The sequence below is a fragment of the Staurois parvus genome, unplaced genomic scaffold (genome assembly GCF_062004578.1).
Source record: "Staurois parvus isolate SC_StPar_1 unplaced genomic scaffold, SC_StPar_1.0 ptg000854l, whole genome shotgun sequence".
NCBI lineage: Eukaryota > Metazoa > Chordata > Amphibia > Anura > Ranidae > Staurois > Staurois parvus.
The window spans coordinates 621,058-643,362 of record NW_028318650.1 but is presented as its reverse complement, the minus strand read 5'-3'; the positions used below and the strand labels follow the sequence as shown (position 1 = coordinate 643,362).

The 22,305-nt window shown below is 44.3% G+C and overlaps 1 protein-coding gene across 1 annotated transcript in view; it reads left to right on the top strand.

Annotated features, from left to right (window-relative positions):
- The window catches only part of LOC149443516 (uncharacterized), an 84,611-nt gene that overhangs the window by 24,964 nt on the left and 37,342 nt on the right, over nt 1-22,305 (top strand). The window contains exons 5-9 of the mRNA XM_089655597.1: nt 4,346-4,630; nt 7,261-7,545; nt 10,901-11,185; nt 14,341-14,643; nt 18,904-19,173. Of these exons, the coding sequence (XP_089511723.1) occupies nt 4,346-4,630; nt 7,261-7,545; nt 10,901-11,185; nt 14,341-14,643; nt 18,904-19,173 (1,428 nt within the window). The remainder of the gene's footprint in view (nt 1-4,345; nt 4,631-7,260; nt 7,546-10,900; nt 11,186-14,340; nt 14,644-18,903; nt 19,174-22,305) is intronic.

The window sequence follows — 22,305 nt, the reverse complement described above, 5'->3', positions numbered from 1 at the left end:
CCCCCTCAACAACATTAGATCTCCCTCCCCCCCCAGCAACAATAGACCACCAGCATCAAAATCCCCCCTCAATAAAAATAGACCCCCTCAGCATTAATAGACCCTCAATATGGGCAGCACAGTGGCTAAATGGTTAGCACTTCTTCCTGGCAGTACTCGGGTCGTGGGTTCGAATCCCAACCACGGCACCACCTGCCTGGAGTTTGCATGGTCTCCCTGTGCCTGCGTGGGTTTCCTCCGGGTACACCAGTTTCCTCCCACACTCCAAAGACATGCTGGTAGGTGAATTGGCTCCTGTCTAAATTGACCCTAGTATGTGTATTTATGAATGTGAGTTAGGGACCTTAGATTGTGCGCTCCTCGGGGGCGGGGACTGATGTGAATGTACAATATATATGTAAAGCGCTTCGTAAATTGACGGCGCTATAAAAGTACCTGAAATAAATACATTTTATGTATATAATTTACTGAGTGTGTGAGCGGGGATTTGGTGCCCTAGTGGGGACACTCTATAACAGCCCTAGTATGTGTATGTATGAATGTGAGTTAGGGACCTTAGATTGTACGCCCCTTGAGGGTTAGGGACTGATGTGAATGTACAATATATATGTAAAGCGCTGCGTACATTGACGGCGCTATATAAGTACCTGAAATAAATTAAATAAATAAATATAACAATACAGTAGGTCTACCAGCAGATAGCAACAATAGACTCTCCAGCAGACAGCAACAATAGACCCCTCCCTCAACAGTAGATCCCTCCCAGCAACCATTGACCCCCTAGCAGCATAAGATAACTCCAGCAAAAAGAGATCCCCTACCAGCAACAATACACCTCTCCAGCAACAAATGATCCCCCCCATTGGCAACAGATCCCCCAGCAGCCAGCATCAGTAGACCCTCCAGAAAACCCCAGCACCAGAGTTTCCCTGCGTTCCTGCTGAAAAAAAAGCCCTGACTATACGACTGACTTAGTTTTATTAGTCTAAAATGTGGCCATTCTTTCAATTATAGATATATTGAAAGGTATTAAAGAAAATCTGTGAACATATAGTATCTCCCGGAAGTGAGTCCCCCCTCCCCCGGACTGTATACAATGTATATATATATACATACAGTATCTCCCGGAAGTGAGCCCATCCCTCAAATTTCTGTAAATATTTGATTCTATCTTTTCATGTGACAACACTGAAGAAATGACACTTTGCTACAATGTGACGTAGTCAGTGTACAGCTTGTATAACATGGAAATTTTCTGTCCCCTCAAAATAACTCAACACACCGCCATTAATGTCCAAACCGCTGGCAACAAAAGAAGCTGAGGGTAAAGGTGATGGACTGGCCAAGCATGTCTCCAGACCTAAACCATATTGAGCATCTGTGGGGCCTCCTCAAACGGAAGGTGGAGGAGCGCAAGGTCTCTAACATCCACCAGCTCTGTGATGTCATCATGGAGGAGTGGAAGACGGAAAGTGGAGAAGCTCAAGGTCTCTAACATCCACCAGCTCCGTGATGTCGTCATGGTGGAGTGGAAGACGAAAGGTGGAGAAGCTCAAGGTCTCTAACATCCACCAGCTCCGTGATGTCGTCATGGTGGAGTGGAAGAGGACTCCAGTGGCAACCTGTGAAGCTCTGGTGACCTCCATGCCCAAGAGGGTTAAGGCAGTGCTGGAAAATAATGGCGGCCACACAAAATATTGACACTTTGGGCCCAGTTTGGACCTTGTCACTTAGGGGTGGACTCACTTTTCTTGCCAGCGGTTTAGACATTAATGGCTGTGTGTTGAGTTATTTTGAGGGGTCAGCAAATTTCCATGTTATACAAGCTGTACACTGACTACGTCACATTGTAGCAAAGTGTCATCTCCTCAGTGTTGTCACATGAAAAGAGAGAATCAAATATTTACAGAAATTTGAGGAATGGGCTCACTTCTGGGAGATACTGTATATACACAGCTCAAAAAAAATGAAAGGAACACTCTTTAATCAGAGTCTGACATCAAGTCAGTGAAACTCCAGGGATATGGATCTGGTCAGGTAAGTCGCAGAGGGGGTTGTTAGTCAGTTTCAACTGCTTTGGTGTTCATGAAATTAACAGGTGCACTAGATGGGCAACAATGAGACAACCCCCAAAACAGGAATGGTTTTATAGGTGAATGCCACTAACATTTGTTTCCCTACTCACCTTTTCTGACTGTTTTTCACTAGTTTTGCATTTGGCTAGGGTCAGTGTCTCTACTGGTAGCATGAGGCCATACCTGGACCCTTCAGAGGTTGCACAGGCAGGCCGACTCCTCCAGGATGGCACATCAATACCTGTCATTGCCAGAAGGTTGGCTGTGTCTACCAGCACAGTCTCAAGAGAATGGAGAAGATTCCAGGAGACAGGCAGTTCCTCTAGGAGAGCTGGACAGGGCCGTAGAAGGTCCTTAACCCATCAGCAGGACCGGTATCTGCTCCTTTGTGCAAGGAGGAAAAGGATGAGCCCTGCCAGAGCCCTACAAAATGACCTCCAGCAAGCCACTGGTTTGAATGTCTCGCTGATGGGGGGGGGGGGGCTCTGATGAGGAGGACACTGATGAGGGGGCTCTGATGAGGACAATGAAGAAGAGGCTCTGATGAGAACAATGAAGGAGGGGCTCTGATGGGGGGGGGGCTCTGATGGGGGGGGGCTCTGGTGAGAAGGATGCTGATGAGTGGGCTCTGATGAGAACAATGAAGGAGGGGCTCTGATGAGAAGGACTCTGATGGGGGGATCTAATGAGGAAGACACTGATGAGGGAGCTCCAATGAGGACAATGAAGGGGAGGCTCTGATGAGAAGGACTCTGATGGGGGGCTCTGATGAGAAGGATTCTGATAGGGGGGCTCTGATGAGAAGGCCTCTGATGAGGGGGTTCTGATGAGAAGGACTCTGATGAGGGGGTTCTAATGAGAAGGACTCTGATGAGGGGTTTCTGATGAGAAGGATTCTGATGGGGGGCTCTGATGAGAAGGACTCTAATGGGGGAGGTGACTCTGAGAACACTGATGTGGGCTCTGTTGAGAAGACACTGATGAAGGGGCTTTGATAATGAGAATACTGATGAGGGGGCTCTGATGATGTGGACACTGATGGGGACGAGGGGCTCTGGTGAGGAGGACACTGATGAAGGGGCTCTGATGAGAAGGACTCGGAGGGGGGGGGGGCTTTAGTGAGAAGGATTGTGATGGGGGGGGGGGTCTGACGAGAAGGACTGTTCCAATAGGGACTATGATGTAGAGGGTGGCTCTGATGGGGGCTATGATGTAGAGGGTGGCTCTGATGGGGGCTATGATGTAGAGGGTGGCTCTGATGGGGGCTATGATGTAGAGGGTGGCTCTGATGGGGGCTATGATGTAGGGGGTGGCTCTGATGGGGGCTATGATGTAGAGGGTGGCTCTGATGGGGGCTATGATGTAGAGGGTGGCTCTGATGGGGGCTATGATGTAGAGGGTGGCTCTGATGGGGGCTATGATGTAGAGGGTGGCTCTGATGGGGGCTATGATGTAGGGGGTGGCTCTGATGGGGGCTATGATGTAGGGGGTGGCTCTGATGGGGGCTATCATGTAGAGGGTAGCTCTGATGGGGGCTATGATGTAGGGGGTGGCTCTGATGGGGGCTATGATGTAGGGGGTGGCTCTGATGGGGGCTAGGATGTAGAGGGTGGCTCTGATGGGGACTATCATGTAGAGGGTGGCTCTGATGGGGGCTATGATGTATGGGGTGGCTCTGATGGGGACTATGATGTATGGGGTGGCTCTGATGGGGGCTAGGATGTAGAGGGTGACTCTGATGGGGGCTATGATGTAGGGGGTGGCTCTGATGGGGGCTATGATGTAAAGGTAGACTCTATTGGGGACAACGATTTAAAAAGTGCCTCTGGTGGAGACTATGATGTAAAGGGAGGCTCTTATGAGGAATACAATGTGGTGTTTTTTCTATGTGGCCATGTATGGATCTATGAAAGGGAGATCTCTGATGGGGATATCCCAGTTAGGTTGGACTCTGATGGAGAGGTTCTGATGAGAAGGACACTGATAAAGCTCTCAGAGGACATTGATGGGGGGGGGGGGGTCACATGGGTGTCTGTGGTTGTAAACCTAATAATAAAAACAAAATAACAAACATTTACCAGTTCTGGCCAATGGTTTTGCGCAGAGCAATCCTGATCCTCCTCTGAACGTCACAGTATAATGTGTTTTTCCCCTCTAAAGATTGGAAATAATAACCAATATATTGTTTACAATCTTCTGTCAAACTATTTAATTGTAAATATTAAAAGGAAAACAAATGATAAAAATGTGTTAATAATTGTATTTTACAGAAATGGAGCACTTTGTGGACAGACATCGGGTGGCACTGATGCAAAGGACGGGTCCGATAGAACCCGTTCTGGATTCTCTTCTGGAAGAGGGTCTGTTGACATCTGAAGATTATGACACGATACGGGTCCAACAACCCCAACAAAACAAGATGAGGAAGCTGTACTCATATATCGGACGGTGGGGTAATACTGACAAGGATATTTTATACAACATACTAAAAAGGGTGAATGGGCCATTAATCAGAGACCTGGAAGAGGTTGACATGGATCTGTCACTAAAACCAGGTGAGTCTCACCACTATTCCACCATTATATGTTGCGTCTTGCAGAGTTCTCTGAGCCTATATTTACCATGTGGCCAACAGCGATCAATCAGATTGAAAACAAAAGCCTAGGATTGAGTCTATTGGTTTTGTGATGCCGTTTCCTAAAATTATTATTACATTTTATAAGTTTATACTACCTGACATACCACACGATGGCTCTTAACCGCTTCCCCGTCTCCCTATAGCAGAAATACTGCTACAGGGCTGCGCAAAATCACGTACATATACGTGGTTTGCATTTTTGGGTAGGGGCGGCTACAGAGGTTGATCGCCAGGTCCTGGCTAGAGATTCCCCACCTAAACCTGGCGATTGCCGAGAGACACTGACGGGAGAGACCTGTGTGTAAACAATACAGGTCTCTCTCCTGCCAGCAAGGACATGCTGCTTTGTATTTCTCTGCATGTCAGAGAAATACAAAGCAGCATGTCTCCGTAGTAAAACACACACAGCACATAATGTAAAACACACCCGACACAGTTAACCCTTTGATCGCCCCAAATGTTAACCCCTTCCTGCCCAGTGCCATTGGTACAGTGCCAGTGCTTTTTGATTAGCACTGATCACTGTATCAGTGTCATTGGGATGTTAGTGTCAGAATGCACGCCGCAGTCCCTCTAAGTCGCTGATCGCCCCCATTACTAGTATAAAAAATAAATAAATCCCAGTATCTATACTGCCACGTAAAGAGTAGGAGGTGCCGATGCTTCTTCTGTATATCTGGTTCCTGGTTCCTGTCCCAGGCGGAGTGATACCAGCTTCTCCTGCTCTCTCCCACCGGCATTCTGTGGCTGCAGAAGAAAAATGTTCATTATGCTATTCAAAATAAAAAAATTCTGAACCATTTAATTGTGGCCCGCAACTGCTTACCAAGCCACTTAAGTGGCCCCGCTCTTCAAAGGGTTGAGCACCCCTGCATCAAGATTTTAGGAGGGTGATGCAGAACATGACCATTCCTCACCAGCCCTCACGTGACCCATGTCCCATGACCGTAGCATTATTTTAATTACTGGATTCAGTTCGTTTTATAGGGACTCTTCACAGGAAGCCACCACACTTCTACTGCCACAAGGCCTTGCTCTTGCATCTCCCCAGGTTAGGTCCCTAAGCCAACCCTGGGCCGCAGCAGGATCCAACATGGAGACAAGCCACAAGGTGAGGGACATGAAGTGCATGTATCCTCTCACCTACCAGGGCTGCCGTCACCTGCCATAGTCTTCCATTGTCTAACTAGGCTGGCCGTTATTTCTTAAGAGGGTACAATACTTGAACATCAAAATATGTGTTCTCTCTATTTCAATAGTGTTTTTGAAAAAATAATTTTTCATACAATGTAAAACAATAGGAAAAGCCTAGATCCCGTAAACGGCCCAGTTTGAGGAATCCAACCATAATCTGTAGTGTGATACCACTGTGCAGGCGGTATAAAGTGGTTACATAGAGATAAAGACAATAATCAGTCCTGAGGCCAACCAGATGGAAATCATAAAATACCAACGAGAGTTACAATGATAAGCCACTTGCCAGAGATGCCATGGGGCAGAAGAGCCACCCTAAAAATGAGACCCCCCCCCCCCCCCCACCACCACCACCAAACCAAGTGAAGGATAGACTGCATATCTAGATCCACTGAATGTGAGGCATACTCCCCCAGGCATACAATCGTAGTCAAACTGAACTTATAGACGTTGAACTGAACTGAGGGGCAGGGAGGACCCCTAATTCAAAATGGGTGTTCTTTCATATATTCCTAAAGCAGAACTACACTTTATCTGAGCACCACTAAGGTACCTGGACCCTACAGAGGTTGCACAGGCAGTCCAACTCCTCCAGGATGGCACATCAATGTGTGCCATTGCCAGAAGGTTTGCTGTGTCTCCCAGCACAGTCTCAAGAGCATGGAGGAGATTCCAGGAGACAGGCAGTTCCTCTAGGAGAGCTGGACAGGGCCGTAGAAGGTCCTTAACCCATCAGCAGGACCGGTATCTGCTCCTTTGTGCAAGGAGGAACAGGGCGAGCGCTGCCAGAGCCCTACAAAATGACCTCCAGCAGACCACTGGTTTGAATGTCTCGCTGATGGGGGGGGACTCTGATGAGGAGGACACTGATGAGGGGGCTCTGATGAGGACAATGAAGGGGAGGCTCTGATGAGAAGGATTCTGATGGGGGGCTCTGATGAGGAGGACACTGATGAGGGCGCTCTGATGAGAACAATGAATGGGAGGCTCTGATGAGAAGGACTCTGATGGGGGGCTCTAATGAGGACATTGATGAGGGGGCTCTAATGAGGACACTGATGAGGGGGCTCTGATGAGGACAGTGAAAGGGAGTCACATGGGTGTCTGTGGTTGTAAATCTAATAAAAAAAACAAAATAACAAACATGTCATATTTACCAGTTCTGGCCAATGGTTTTGCGCAGAGCAATCCTGATCCTCCTCTGAACGTCACAGTATAATGTGTTTTTTCCCCCCCCCTAAAGATTGGAAATAATAACTGATATATTGTTTACATTCTTCTGTCAAACTATTTAATTGTAAATATTAAAAGGAAAACAAATGATAAAAATGTGTTTATAATTGTATTTTACAGAAATGGAGCACTTTGTGGACAGATATCGGACGGCACTGATGCACAGGATGGGTCCGATAGAACCAGTTCTGGATTATCTTCTGGAAGAGGGTCTGTTGACATCTGTAGATTATGACACGATACGGGTCCAACAAACCCAGCAAAACAAGATGAAGATGCTGTACTCGTATATCGGACGGTGGGGTAATACTGACAAGGATATTTTATACAACATACTAAAAAGGGTGAATGGGCCATTAATCAGAGTCCTGGAAGAGTTTGACATGGATCCGTCACTAAAACCAGGTGAGTCTCACCACTATTCCACCATTATATGTTGCGTCTTTCAGAGTTCTCTGAGCCTATATTTACCATGTGGACAACAACAACCAATCAGATTGAAAACAAAAGCCTAGGATTGAGTCTATTGGTTTTGTGATGCTGTTTCCTAAAATTATTATTACATTTTATTAGTTTGTACTACCTGACATACCACACGATGACTCTTAACCGCTTCCCCGTCTCCCTATAGCAGAAATACTGCTACAGGGCTGTAGGGCTGCGCAAAATCACGTACATATACGTGGTTTGCATTTTCGGGTAGGGGCGGCTGCAGAGGTTGATCACCGGGTCCCAGCCAGAGATTGCCGAGAGACACTGACAGGAGAGAGACCTGTGTGTAAACAACACAGGTCTCTCTCCTGCCAGCAAGGACATGCTGCTTTGTATTTCTCTGCATGTCAGAGAAATACAAAGCAGCATGTCTCCGTAGTAAAACACAGCACATAATGTAAAACACACCTGGCACACATTTAACCCTTTGATTGCCCCAGATGTTAACCCCTTCCTGCCCAGTGCCATTGGTACAGTGCCAGTGCTTTTTATTAGCACTGATCACTGTATCAGTGTCATTGGAATGTTAGTGTCAGAATGCAGGCCACAGTCCCGCTATAAGTCGCCGATCGCCACTATTACTAGTATAAAAAAAAATAAATCCCAGTATCTATACTGTCACATAAAGAGTAGGAGGTGCCGATGCTTCTTCTGTATATCTGGTTCCTGTCCCAGGCAGAGTGATGCCAGCTTCTCCTGCTCTCTCTCCCACCGGCATTCTGTGGCTGCAGAAGAAAAATGTTCATTATACTATTCAAAATAAAAAAAATTCTAAATTCGGAACCATTTAATTTCATTGTGGCCCTCAACTGCTTACCAAGCCACTTAAGTGGCCCCCGCTCTTCAAAGGGTTGAGCACCCCTGCATCAACATTTTAGGAGGGTGATGCAGAACATGACCATTCCTCACCAGCCCTCACGTGACCCATCTCCCATGACCGTAGCATTATTTTAATTACTGGATTCAGTTTGTTTTATAGGGACTCTTCACAGGAAGCCACCACACTTCTACTGCCACAAGGCCTTGCTCTTGCATCTCCCCAGGTTAGGTCCCTAAGCCAACCCTGGGCTGCAGCAGGTTCCAACATGGAGACAAGCCACAAGGTGAGGGACATGAAGTGCATGTATATCAAGGTCCTACCTTTTCTCAGGGCTTGTGCTGCTCCATGTGCTGGCATCCATCTTAGGTCTGCAAAGCATTGTGGGATCCTTTATGCTTTCAGCCCTCTGCGGTTCCTCCCAGGAGGTGGCGGCTTATCACATTTAAGTCTGCTGTTTGCAGCTGCCCATTGCATTCGTCTCCTGTCTGTTGCACAGCAGCAAGCTCCTGTTCTGTTCACTCTTTGCTCTCCTGGATACCGACTCGGCTTTGGCTAAGACTCCTCCTGGCTTCTGAGCCCGGCTCTGGCGACCATTCTTCCTGGCTTCTGAGCCCGGCTCTGGCGACCATTCTTCTTGGCTTCTGATCCCGGCTCTGGTGACCATTCTTCCTGGCTTCTGAGCCCGGCTCTGGCGACCATTCTTCCTGGCTTCTGAGCCCGGCTCTGGTGACCATTCTTCCTGGCTTCTGAGCCCGGCTCTGGCGACCATTCTTCCTGGCTTCTGAGCCCGGCTCTGGCGACCATTCTTCCTGGCTTCTGAGCCCGGCTCTGGCGACCATTCTTCCTGGCTTCTGAGCCCGGCTCTGGCGACCATTCTTCCTGGCTTCTGAGCCCGGCTCTGGCGACCATTCTTCCTGGCTTCAGACCCCGGCTCTGGCGACCATTCTTCCTGGCTTCTGACCCCGGCTCTGGCGACCATTCTTCCTGGCTTCAGACCCCGGCTCTGGCGACCATTCTTCCTGGCTTCAGACCCCGGCTCTGGCGACCATTCTTCCTGGCTTCAGACCCCGGCTCTGGCGACCATTCTTCCTGGCTTCAGACCCCGGCTCTGGCGACCATTCTTCCTGGCTTCAGACCCCGGCTCTGGCGACCATTCTTCCTGGCTTCTGACCCCGGCTCTGGTGACCATTCTTCCTGGCTTCTGACCCCGGCTTTGGCTACAATTCCCGCTGGTTCTCGACCTGATTATCCTGGAAGACGACCTCGGCAGGAGAACTTCTGTCCTACCAAGTCATCCGCTGTTGCTGTCGGACTTGCATAGACTCTTGCCTTGTTTCTGTGTAAATAAACCTACCTTTAATTGCACCTCTTTGTGTGTCTGCCTCCTCGCTCCCTGACAATGTATCCTCTCACCTACCAGGGCTGCCGTCACCTGCCATAGTCTTCCATTGTCTAACTAGGCTGGCCGTTATTTCTTAAGAGTGTACAAAACTTGAACATTAAAATACGTGTTCTCTCTATTTCAATAGTGTTTTTGAAAATTTTTTTTTTCATACAATGTAAAACAATACGAAAAGCCTAGATCCCATAAACGGCCCAGTTTGAGGAATCCAACCATAAACAGTAGTGTGATACCACTGCGCAGGCGGTATAAAGTGGTTACAGAGAAATAAAGACAATAATCAGTCCTGAGACCAACCAGATGGAAATCATAAAATACCAACGAGAGTTACAATGATAAGCCACTTGCGAGAGATGCCATGGGGCAGAAGAGCCACCCTAAAAATGCCTTTCCTGGCACTAGGTGTATTCAGCTTTGTGTATTATGAATGGGAATTAAGATGGCCGCCGCGTTCCAAATACCGGAAGAGACCTCAGCGGAAGTTGTCATAAGCCATTCGACGCGTTTCGACCAATAGGTCGTCTTCAGGAAGTACAAACTTCCCAGGCTGACTTATCCCAGACTGCTACCCAGCCCCTGACTAGCAAAAATAACACCGTCTACCACTACAGGGCCACCGTGTTCCAAATACCGGAGAGACCTCAGCGGAAGTTGTGTCATAAGCCCTTCGACGCGTTTCGACCAATAGGTCGTCTTCAGGAAGTACAAACTTCCCAGGCTGACTTATCCCAGACTGCTACCCAGCCCCTGACTAGCAAAAATAACAACGTCTACCACTACAGGGCGTATACCCCAAGAAAGATAGGATATGACATCCCTGCAGAGGAAGGAGTCACACATGACCCCACCCCTGCAGTAATCAGACAGAATATTTAAAGTGACACAATACCCCAAATTACAAGAACAGTGGCAATCACAAAAAAAAGACAACATAGAGTAGGCTCCAGTCTACACTCTTCCTTCTACACATTCCTATTGGCCAATGAGGCAGACAATCGTAATGGCAATACATGATATTAACAATGAGATTTTCTTTGATTTTGCAGTGGAGAAGAACTTTGTGGACAGACATCATCAAGATCTGATAAATTGGGTGTATGAATTGCAGCCCGTCCTCGACAGTCTTCTGAAACAAAATCTCCTGACAAAAGAAGAGTATGACACCATATGCAGCAAAACAACTCCTCAGGAGAAGATGAGTGCGCTGTACCAGTTAGTCGGAGGCTGGGGTGTTGGCGACAAGGAAAAATTATACGATTCGCTAGGAAAATATAACCGACTGCTCATTAGAGACCTGGAATATAGGGACATGAAGTGGCCTCTAACGTCCAGTAAGTCGGGCAATTCTTCAGTCTCCCTTTTTTTTAAGTCTCATGAACACTGTTGGATTGGATTGGTGATTCCTTTCCCAGTTGGACAGTGCGGCTGCCTTGAATCCTACAGACCTGTGCACTTCCTACTGACTTTTTTTTAATATAATATACAATTTTTTTAATATAATATACAATTTTTTAATATACAATTTTTGAAAATGATATATGGAAAAAAAAAAAACAACCCAGCACCTGGAAATTAGAAAAAAGCAGCCGGCACTAAGATTTGTGATACCAAATCCTCAAAACTGTTGTACAACAGTGCAGCGCTAAAAAAAATAAAAGTGTGATATGAATGAGAAAAAAAAAATCAAATATTAAGTATCCATAAAATAGGTGTTTCCAGCAAACTGACAGAGGAATACTCCAAACACCACCTTGTCACTTCAGTGAGAGCTGTGAGAATGTGGAATGGACTCCCCCAAGAGTTGGTTGTGGCCAGCTCAGTGGATTGCTGTAGGAAAGTCCTGGATTCTTTCTTGGATACACAGAATATAACTGGATATAACATTTATAGGGAAAGTTGATCCAGGGAATATTCGATTGCCTCTCGGGGGATCAGGAAGGAATTTTTTTCCCCTGCAGGAGCAAATTGGATCGTGCTTTGCTGGGTTTTTTCCTTCCTCTGGATCAACTGTGGGTGTAGGATTATAACTTTTTTTTTTTTATTGGTTGAACTAGATGAACTTTTGTCTTTTTTCAGCCAGACTAACTATGTAACTATGTGATCACCTCAAATGCACATGAAGTACCTTACCAGAAGGTATGTGACCATGTATGAGGATATGGTACTTTGCCTATATCCTATCTTTTTTCCAGACTCGTTATTTTTTTACATGGACACACACTGGGAACTATATAAGCTTTCTGATTTGTATTTTGGGCTTATTTTATGGATACTTAAAGCAGAACTCCGGGCAAAAACTTCCTTCAAAAAATTTCCTTTTTGCTGATTTCCTACCATCATTGAATGTCATCTATCTTCTGGTTCACTCAGTAGTTCTACTGAAATAGCCTATTAATTTTCAAATCAGACCGTTATTTCTCTTTGGTTTCCTGTTTGTAAGACTGGTGGCTGCTATGTCTCCTATTCCCCCCAGCCACTGGTCCTGGCACATCCCTTTCTCCAGGAAGCAGTGATGTCATTCAGCCCCATTTCCAGCGGTGGGCGGACCAGGACCTCAGACACATTCAACATGTACAAGCCTAGTGTACCCAGGGGTGTATTTACCACAAGGCAAACAAGGCACTTGCCTAGGGTGGCATTTTCATCCCCCAGAAGAAGGGATGACAGAAGGGACATGCGCACCATTTGAACCAGGTAGGATCCGAGAGAGGCTGCTTGATGGTGTTTATAGAGCCTGATGCCCGGAGCTGTGAAGATGAGTGTATCTCTATTGCCGGGGGGGGGGGGGGGGTAGTGGAAGCCTCTCCACAGGGGTGTTGGTCAATGACAGGCTCTCTCTGCGGGAGGGGGAAGGGGGGATTGTGTTGGTCAGTGTCCATGGGGGCAGACGATTTTTGTGTTGCCTAGGGAAGCACAAAACCTGAATGTGCCACTGAGTGTACCCTCCCACATTCACTACAGTTCCCTGTGGGTGATGGGAACTGTAGTTTCCTTTTTATTGCAGAGAGAGAGGATATGATGTAATACCTGCTGTTACACTTCCTCCTTGGCAGTGCAGATGCTGCTATCTTTTAAATTACAGAGATGAGATCATGAAAATTCAATTATGGATTGAAGGATTAAGGATTTTCAAAACTCTATTCATTGTTTAGTGTTTTGTGTAGGGGGGGGGGGGGGGTGTAATAATGGGTGATTTTTTTTGCCTATTCTGGATTTCTTCTGCAATATTTGAATAATTATTTTGTTTCTCATTTATATCACGCATTTGTGTTTTTTAGCGCTTTACTGTTGTACAATAATATAATTTTTGATATTATTATTATTATACAGGATTTATATATATTATACAGGATTTATATATTATTATTATTATTATTATACAGGATTTATATATTTATTATACAGGATTTATATATTATTATTATACAGGATTTATATATTTATTATACAGGATTTATATATTATTATTATACAGGATTTATATATATTATACAGGATTTATATATTATTATTATACAGGATTTATATATTATTATTATTATACAGGATTTATATGTTATTATTATACAGGATTTATATATATTATACAGGATTTATATATTATTGTACAGGATTTATGTTATTATTATACAGGATTTATATGTTATTATTATACAGGATTTATATATATTATACAGGATTTATATATTATTGTACAGGATTTATGTTAATATTATACAGGATTTATATGTTGTTATTATACAGGATTTATATATATTATACAGGATTTATATATTATTATTATTATTATTATTATACAGGATTTATATATATTATTCAGGATTTATATATTATTATTATTATACAGGATTTATATATATTATTCAGGATTTATATATTATTATTATTATTATACAGGATTTATATATATATTTTTTTTTTTATTCCATAAAAGTTTATTTAGAAGTGACAACATGTTACAGGAAAATATAAAGAAATGCACACACAGCATCAATCAGGCCATAGACACAGCTTAAACCAAAATACAAGACGAAACAACATTATATATTATTATTATTATTATACAGGATTTATATATATTATACAGGATTTATATATTATTATTATTATACAGGATTTATATATATTTATTATTATTATTATACAGGATTTATATATTATTATTATACAGGATTTATATATTATTATTATTATCCAGGATTTATATATTATTATTATTATTATTATTATACAGGATTTATATATTATTATTATTATACAGGATTTATGGTGCCAACAGTTTGCTCAGCGCTTTACACAATAAAGGGAGACAATACAGCAACAATACAAAATGGTTAGGAGGGCCCTGATCCTCGGAGCTTACAATCTATATTATGCATATTATGTCCCCAACCCTTCCCGTTCTCTAACTGGCATCATTTTTAGAGTAACCTATTTGATCCATACAAATATTCATGATTATGAGTTTCTTTTTTTTTCTTTGCAGGATCTTCCTCTATATCTTTGGATCTGTCAAAATGGACTCCCAAAGACCTCCTACTCTATTCTCTAGAATATTTGTTGTTGGATGAATTCAGACGTTTTAAGAAGGAACTCTCCGGTTTTGTCTATGATGACAGAGCTGCTGTCCAATTGGGGCATACCGCAAACGCAGACAGTATGTATATAAGTGACAGACTTCTAGCTTATTATGGAGATTTCACAGCTCTGGATGTGACGGTTCAGGTGCTCAAATTGGTCGGTCTGATGAGATTTGCAGAGGAGCTGCAAGAAGACCTAAATCTATGCGGTGAGTTCTGTTCTAAAGCGAAGACTTTTTCATACTGTGTGAGGTTATCCTGAAATTCCAGCCAATTTACTTTTTAGTTTTGGACAGTCAGGTTTAGGGTTTGACACCGGTGAGTCAATAAAGTTTCCGGTAGGGTGCAGGGCTGCGGTCACAAACCATGAGGTGCCATACAGCCATTGTGACAGCCCCCCCCCCAAAAAAACCCCCCCACAGTTTATAACTTCAGTTATAAATGAACACAGCGAGCGTTCAGTACCAATCACTCAATGTGTTCATTCAGGAAACAAAGGGAATGTAAATGTGACATACTTACCGAACCCTTCCCCCACTCTACATCCTCAAGGATCTTATTGTGAGCTTTCAGCTGCCAGTTGAAAAAAGAGGAGGGAAGCCGGAAGTACTGCAGGGGGTGGGGGCACACAGGGGGGTCTGGGCAGCAGGGGGAAATGTATGGTGCACAGGGAGGGTGATGGTGGGGTGGGGCAATTACTGGAACCGATCCCCTGTATGGCTCTCTCTCTGCAGCAGCTGAAAGCCCAGTGGGAGGGAGAGGAGAAGATGGTTTTCAGCTGCTGCAGAGAGATCCATACAGGGGATCGGTTCCAGTAATTGCTCCCCGCTGTGCCGATCACCCTCCCTGCCCACATCCGATTCACCCTGCTGGTCGGGGCCCCGTACAGGACGACTGGTGGTACCCCCTTGTCCATGGTAAGGTGCATGATATGAATGTTGTGCCCTGGCCGTTTTTGCAGCTCTTTCATTTAAGAACCCTGCAAACCAGTTATTATTGTATGCGGCAAGATACTTATTTGATTAGTTCTAGAACTTACAAGAATGTATTGAGCTGGATGACGTCCCCGATTTTAATAAAAGGTTGGGCTGAATCAGGTGTCAGCATCCTTCTCATAGGCAGGCCAGAGTGCCAAGGAGCCTGTCCTGCCTTTAAAGCTAATGGAGTAGATTGACAACTAAAGCAAAATAAAAGGTAAACTTTTTTTTCCCAGACTAACAAGTCACACTATTGATATTAAACTGAGTGATGGATATTGGGTAGATAGGGGCATTTTTACGTCTGGAGGAAAAGAGATTTAACCTCCAAATACAGAAAGGCTTATTCACGGTAAAAGCTGTGAAAAAAATTTAAATAGAATTCCTCAAGAACTAGTTCTGGCCAGTTCAGTAGATTGTTTTAAAAAATAGCTGAATGCTTTCTTATATGTAGATGTAACGCCCTCTAGGTTAGTTAGGTAGGATTTTTTTGTTAGGTAAAGGCTGAGTGGCAGCCTGGGGTGAGTCAGCCTAGGAGTGAGGTAGTATGTTTACTTCAGGACAGGCTGGGAGGTTCTACAGTTCAGGGCTTCTGGAGCCATCCCACCTTTCTAGAAACGTGAGAACGTTCTGGAGCAAGGGTGGAGGAGGGGAGGAGGCCCAGATCTGCATGTTTGAGGTACCTTTGCTGACCTCATAGCAGGAGGCTGGGCATGGTGACCAAGGCAGCCCTTCAATATGACAGAGCCTGGGCAACAAGGGCAGTGTCAGGTGGAAGATGGATTGAAGAAAGCTGGAGTGTGGAGCATGGGTGGGGGCCCCAGGGAGGGGAGGCTGCCTACAGGAAGAATGCTGGAGAGGAAGATCTCTTCTGCCCTATTGTATCCTGGGGAGGACAGCCTGTGCAGCAGGGAAAGAGCCAGTCCAGTGTACTACAGGCAGCCACCCTCCCACCAAGCAAACAGGAGAAGACAGTATGAATACTCCTCCACCCCCTGGGCCAGATAAGGGGAGAAGGCAGTCAAGTGTAAGACCCAACTAGCTTCCGGGACTGTTTAATTGACAGCTCTTGGGCCCCCTTGCAAAGGGTTATCCTCGGTGCATGTAGGTGAAGAGGAGGAATCATCCAGGGTCTGAGAAGGTACACTGAAGGGGCTTTAGTGCTCCTTAAAAAGAGACAGTTGCTATTCCACATTTTTTTTACATAGTTGCTAAGGAGTTATCCTCAGGTTCTACAGTTCCTCGGGCATCCCATATACCCCTAGATCCCATCCAAGTTCAACCCCTTAAAAAACCCTAAAACCAAGCTCAAAGACTGTTTACTGCTTCAGGGTGCAAATGTGGAAAAATGTGTGTTGCCTGGCTACGCAGAGCCTAGGGGGACCAAAAACAAATCCAGCGGCCCTTATGCGGGAAGTGCTATATACAAAATATAACTGGATATTTATAGGTAATAATACCGGGGTAGTTGATTCAGGAAATAATTAATTGCCTTTTTCTTGATCAGCAAGAAATATTTTACCCCTGCTGGAACAAGTTGGGTCATGCTTTATATTGGGTTTTTTATTACCTTCCTCTGGGTCACGTGTGGGTATAGCATTCTGTGTATGGAGATTTTCTATTGATTTATTTTGTTTATTTTTTTTCTGTTGGCTGAACTAGATGAACTTCTGTCCTTTTTTAGCCTATGTAACTATTATTTACTTGTATACAACATCAAACCGGGGTGGCAGGAGGGGCATGTGCCCCGCGCACCGCTTTAAAAAGGGCCCCACCGGCTGAACCCCACAGCTGTCAGCTGCATATATACTATGTAACCACAGTGCTACTGAAGCACCTACAGGTTAATTGATAGCTGTAATTTGGAGAGTAGGGGAAATCTCATATGATCTTCTCCCCCTGCCACTCCTCTGGTGCCTGATCTACTCCACATCACAAGTGCTAGAGCTGCAGCAAAGTTTCATATACTTGTGATGTTGAGGAGATCAGGACCTGGGGGGCAGCAGGGGAAGAAGATCGAATGAGACATCGTCCTTTCCAGGAAACAGCTGTGGGGTTCAGCCGGTTGGGCCCTTTTCAAAGTGGTGCACGGGGCACATGCCCCTCCTGCCACCCCGGTTTGATGTTGTATACAAGTAAATAAGTAGCGCCCGCTAATTACATAGTATAGATGCAGCCAGCAGCTGTGAGGTTTGGCTACCACTGGGCTCCACCTCCAGCAGGCGTGGTGTTAACTGTGATGTAACCGAACTACAAAAAAATCTGTATAGAGAGTCACAACCCCCCCATGATTAAGCTCCAAGGGGCGGAGTGAAATGCATTGAGGCGTGGCCTGGCATGAGTCCAGGCTGAGGCTGCCATTCATCTCCCTTCATGCACATAGGTCTGCCTTTGATGTGCGGCTTATGGATCTTTCCTTCTGACATGGCTGCAGCTTGGAGCTAGGACGAGCTCCCTATCCCTGCCAACACTCACAGCAGTCTCGTTTGGACTTCACCTCCCTTCCTGAGCGGCACCTAATCTTTTCCTTATAATTTTGTCAGTTATACAAATATTTGTCAATTTCTTTTTTAACCCCCCTGGCGGTATTCCCGAGTGTAGCTCGGGGTAAAGTTTCAGCACCACAAGCAGTAACCCCCCCCTGAGCTACACTCAGGAATACACTGCAGCGTTGCTCCGGGATCCCTTCTGCACTTACCTTGTCCTGCGCTCCCGCGATGTCCCTCCTGCAGTGTCCCCTGTAATGTCCTCCGGTGTCTTCCATGTTCTGTTCCCTGCGACGTCGGGACGTACGGGGGACGGAACTGGCGGGAAATTTGAAAATTGTAAAAGTGACATTCACTAAATACACTAAAATCACATAGTATAACATTCCTGTATCAAACCATTTCACATACATTTTGTCCCGAGTGCTTTGTCCGGTGCCCTGCCTGTATTTTTACTGTTCTTTCTGCCTGGAAACTGAGAAACGTCCATGGCATCCAAAAAGCGTCCCTTTAGGTCAGACGCGGTTTTAGACCGGCTAGAGAACAGCGATAGTAAATCAGAACCACTTGTAGAATTGAGTGATAATGATTCGTGGGGGAAATTCCTCATCAGACACTGAAAACGATTTTGTGACTTTGCTCAGTGATGTGCGAACTTGGCGCTATATTTCACATTTCAGTGTTTTTGGTTTGATTATATTATTGAATTAAATGTATTATTATTATTTTTATGATTATTAATTTTAATTTATGATTTTGTGTTTCAAATTTTATCATACCCGGGATGTTTACTAGACTCTTGTTCGGACAGATTTCAGTGAGTTATTCCTAAGAATTACAGGCCTACAATAAAAAAAACAACACATTAACATGCAAAAAAAAATGTACCGCTTTGAGCACAGAAATACTGACATAATCAGACTGCTAGGGAGGTTAAAGTGCAGTCCAATCACATCCAACATGTTGAAAATGATTTTCTTTTCTTTTTTGTGATCCATTAAAAAAGGTTGGAGGACGCCTGAAGTCATTTTAGTGTATATTCTAGATAAACTCGAACAACATCATTTCATGCAATTTAAAAATAATCTGCTTAATGAAGAAGACAAACGTCCCTTTCCACCAAGACTAAAAAAATCTGCGGACAGGATCACCACATCGGACCTTCTCTTACTGCTTTATGGAGAACAAGAGGCTCTGAGTGTGACGGCCAAAATACTGCAGAAAATCCATGTGACACAATTGGCAAGAGATTTGGAGAATTGGATCTCATTGTGTGGTAAATAGATTTCTTTTCAACAAGGGCAGCAACTGTTGATAATGTGCAGCAATTTCAAAGAGATGTAGCAAATGGTTTTCTACTAATTGGTTACATAAAATATTAGTCCAAATGTACCCTATGACACTGATGAGGTTGAGGCACCCCAAAAACTGAATCAGAAAACAGAGTGCATCATACATAATAGGGGGAGTACAACTGGGGGGGTCAATTATGGAGAAGGATCTGGGGGTTCTGGTAGATCACAAGCTTAGTAATGGCAAAATGCTCTTTTGTATTAGGAGAGGTATAGACTCCAGAAAGAGAGAGATATCACCCCCCCCCCCCAGTACAGTCATTGGTAAGACCTCATCTGGAATATGCAGTTCAGTTTTGGGCTCCAATTCACAAAAAGAACATTGGTGAACTGGAGAAAGTACAGAGAAGGGCAACTAAACTGATACGAGGCATGGAGGAGATCAGCTATGAGGAAAGATTAGAGGAACTGAATTTTTTCTCAAGGAGATTAAGGGGAGAATATGATCTCCATGTATAATACATAAGGGGGGATATGATCACCATGTATAATACATAAGGGGGGATAGGATCTCCATGTATAATACATAAGGGGGGATAGGATCTCCATGTATAATACATAAGGGGGGATATGATCTCCATGTATAATACATAAGGGGAGATATGATCTCCATGTATAATACATAAGGGGGGATATGATCTCCATGTATAATACATAAGGGGGGATATGATCTCCATGTATAATACATAAGGGGGGATATGATCTCCATGTATAATACATAAGGGGGGATATGATCTCCATGTATAATACATAAGGGGGGATATGATCTCCATGTATAATACATAAGGGGGGATATGATCTCCATGTATAATACATAAGGGGGGATAGGATCTCCATGTATAATACATAAGGGGGGATATGATCTCCATGTATAATACATAAGGGGAGATATGATCTCCATGTATAATACATAAGGGGGGATATGATCTCCATGTATAATACATAAGGGGGGATATGATCTCCATGTATAATACATAAGGGGGGATATGATCTCCATGTATAATACATAAGGGGGGATATGATCTCCATGTATAATACATAAGGGGGATATGATCTCCATGTATAATACATAAGGGGGGATATGATCTCCATGTATAATACATAAGGGGGATATGATCTCCATGTATAATACATAAGGGGGGATATGATCACCATGTATAATACATAAGGGGGGGATATGGTCTCCATGTATAATACATAAGGGGGGATATGATCTCCATGTATAATACATAAGGGGGGATATGATCTCCATGTATAATACATAAGGGGGATATGATCTCCATGTATAATACATAAGGGGGGATATGATCACCATGTATAATACATAAGGGGGGATATGATCTCCATGTATAATACATAAGGGGGGATATGATCACCATGTATAATACATAAGGGGGGATGTGATCACCATGTATAATACATAAGGGGGGATGTGATCTCCATGTATAATATATAAGGGGGGATGTGATCTCCATGTATAATACATAAGGGGGGATATGATCTCCATGTATAATACGTAAGGGGGGATATGATCTCCATGTATAAATACATCAGTGGTTCATATAGTGAACTCGGTGTAGTTATTCCCCCTGAGGTCATCACAGAGGACAAGGGGGCGATCTTTACGTCTGGAGGAAAAGAGATTTAATCTCCAAACACGGAAAGGTTTCTTCACAGTGAGAGCTGTGAGAATGTGGAATAGACTCCCTCAAGAGTTGGTTGTGGCCAGCTCAGTGGATTGCTGTAGGAAAGTCCTGGATTCTTTCTTGGATACACAGAATATAACTGGATATAACATTTATAGGGAAAGTTTATCCGGGGAATATCAGATTGCCTCTCGGGGGATCAGGAAGGAATTTTTTTCCTCTGCAGGAACAGATTGGATCGTGCTTTGCTAAGTTTTTTTGCTTTCCTCTGGATCAACTGTGGGTGTAGGATTATAACTTTTTTTTAATGGTGGAACTGGATGGACTTTTGTCTTTTTTCAGCCAGACTAACTATGTAAGAGTGTCACTCTTATCCTGTTAAAGTTCACGAATCCACAACACCAGTTAAGTTCAAATCTTTGTCTGTAGGTTCAGCAAGGAATGGCGCTTTTCATACACTCAGCCTACAGACATCCTGAATTCCATTACAACAGAGAAGCCATTTTAAATTGAATGAACATTTTACATCTTACTGGCTGCCTGTGTCTTCTTTCCCATGCAGCAGGCTGTGTCTGTCTGGGCAGAGTCCCCCTCCCTTTTATTATCAGCACAGGGAAAGAGGCAGAGATCAGCAAAAAGTGTGTGAAACCAGGTTAACTTTTTTCCCTCCCAGCTGGGGCAGCAGCTATCTCACTAACAAGTCAACTGTCAGCTTTTTGATTAAAGCGATGGGGCATTTGTAAAACCACTCAATCACTTTTGCTGACCCTCAGAAGTGTGCCCCCATGCTACCCCCTCACCATGCTTTCCAGGCTCTGCTGTCCTACCTCTGGGCCCAGGACCTGCATGGTGGATATCGCCAGGTGGTTGGGAGTGAGAGACCATATACAGTTCGGTCCATATATATTTGGACACAGGCACATTTTTAGCTTTTTCAGGTGTTTACCAAAACATATTCAAGCTCTAGTTATATAATGGATATGGACTGAAAGTGCACACACTCAGGTTTAATTTGAGGGTATGTACATCCAAATTGGAGGAAGGGTTTAGGAATTACAGCTCTTAAGAGTAGCCATCCCCCCTTTTTAAAGGGATCAAAAGTAACTGGACAATTGAAACAAACGCTGTTTCATGGCCAGGTGTGGGCTACTTCTTCATTATTTCTTCATCAATTAGGCACATACAAGGTCTGGAGTTAATTCTAAGTGTGGTATTTGCATTTGGAATCTATTGTTGCCACCATGCCTCCATAAGTGCCACCTGAGGCAGCCACCTTAATTGGCCCCATTGGTGGCACAGCCATGACTGTACCATTGACATTACCCTTGTGACAAGTTGGGGTTATGTAGCTCATTGGTAGGATCAAAAAGTGAGTTCAGTTCACTCCAGAGGTAGTTTTCAGGGCTTTTT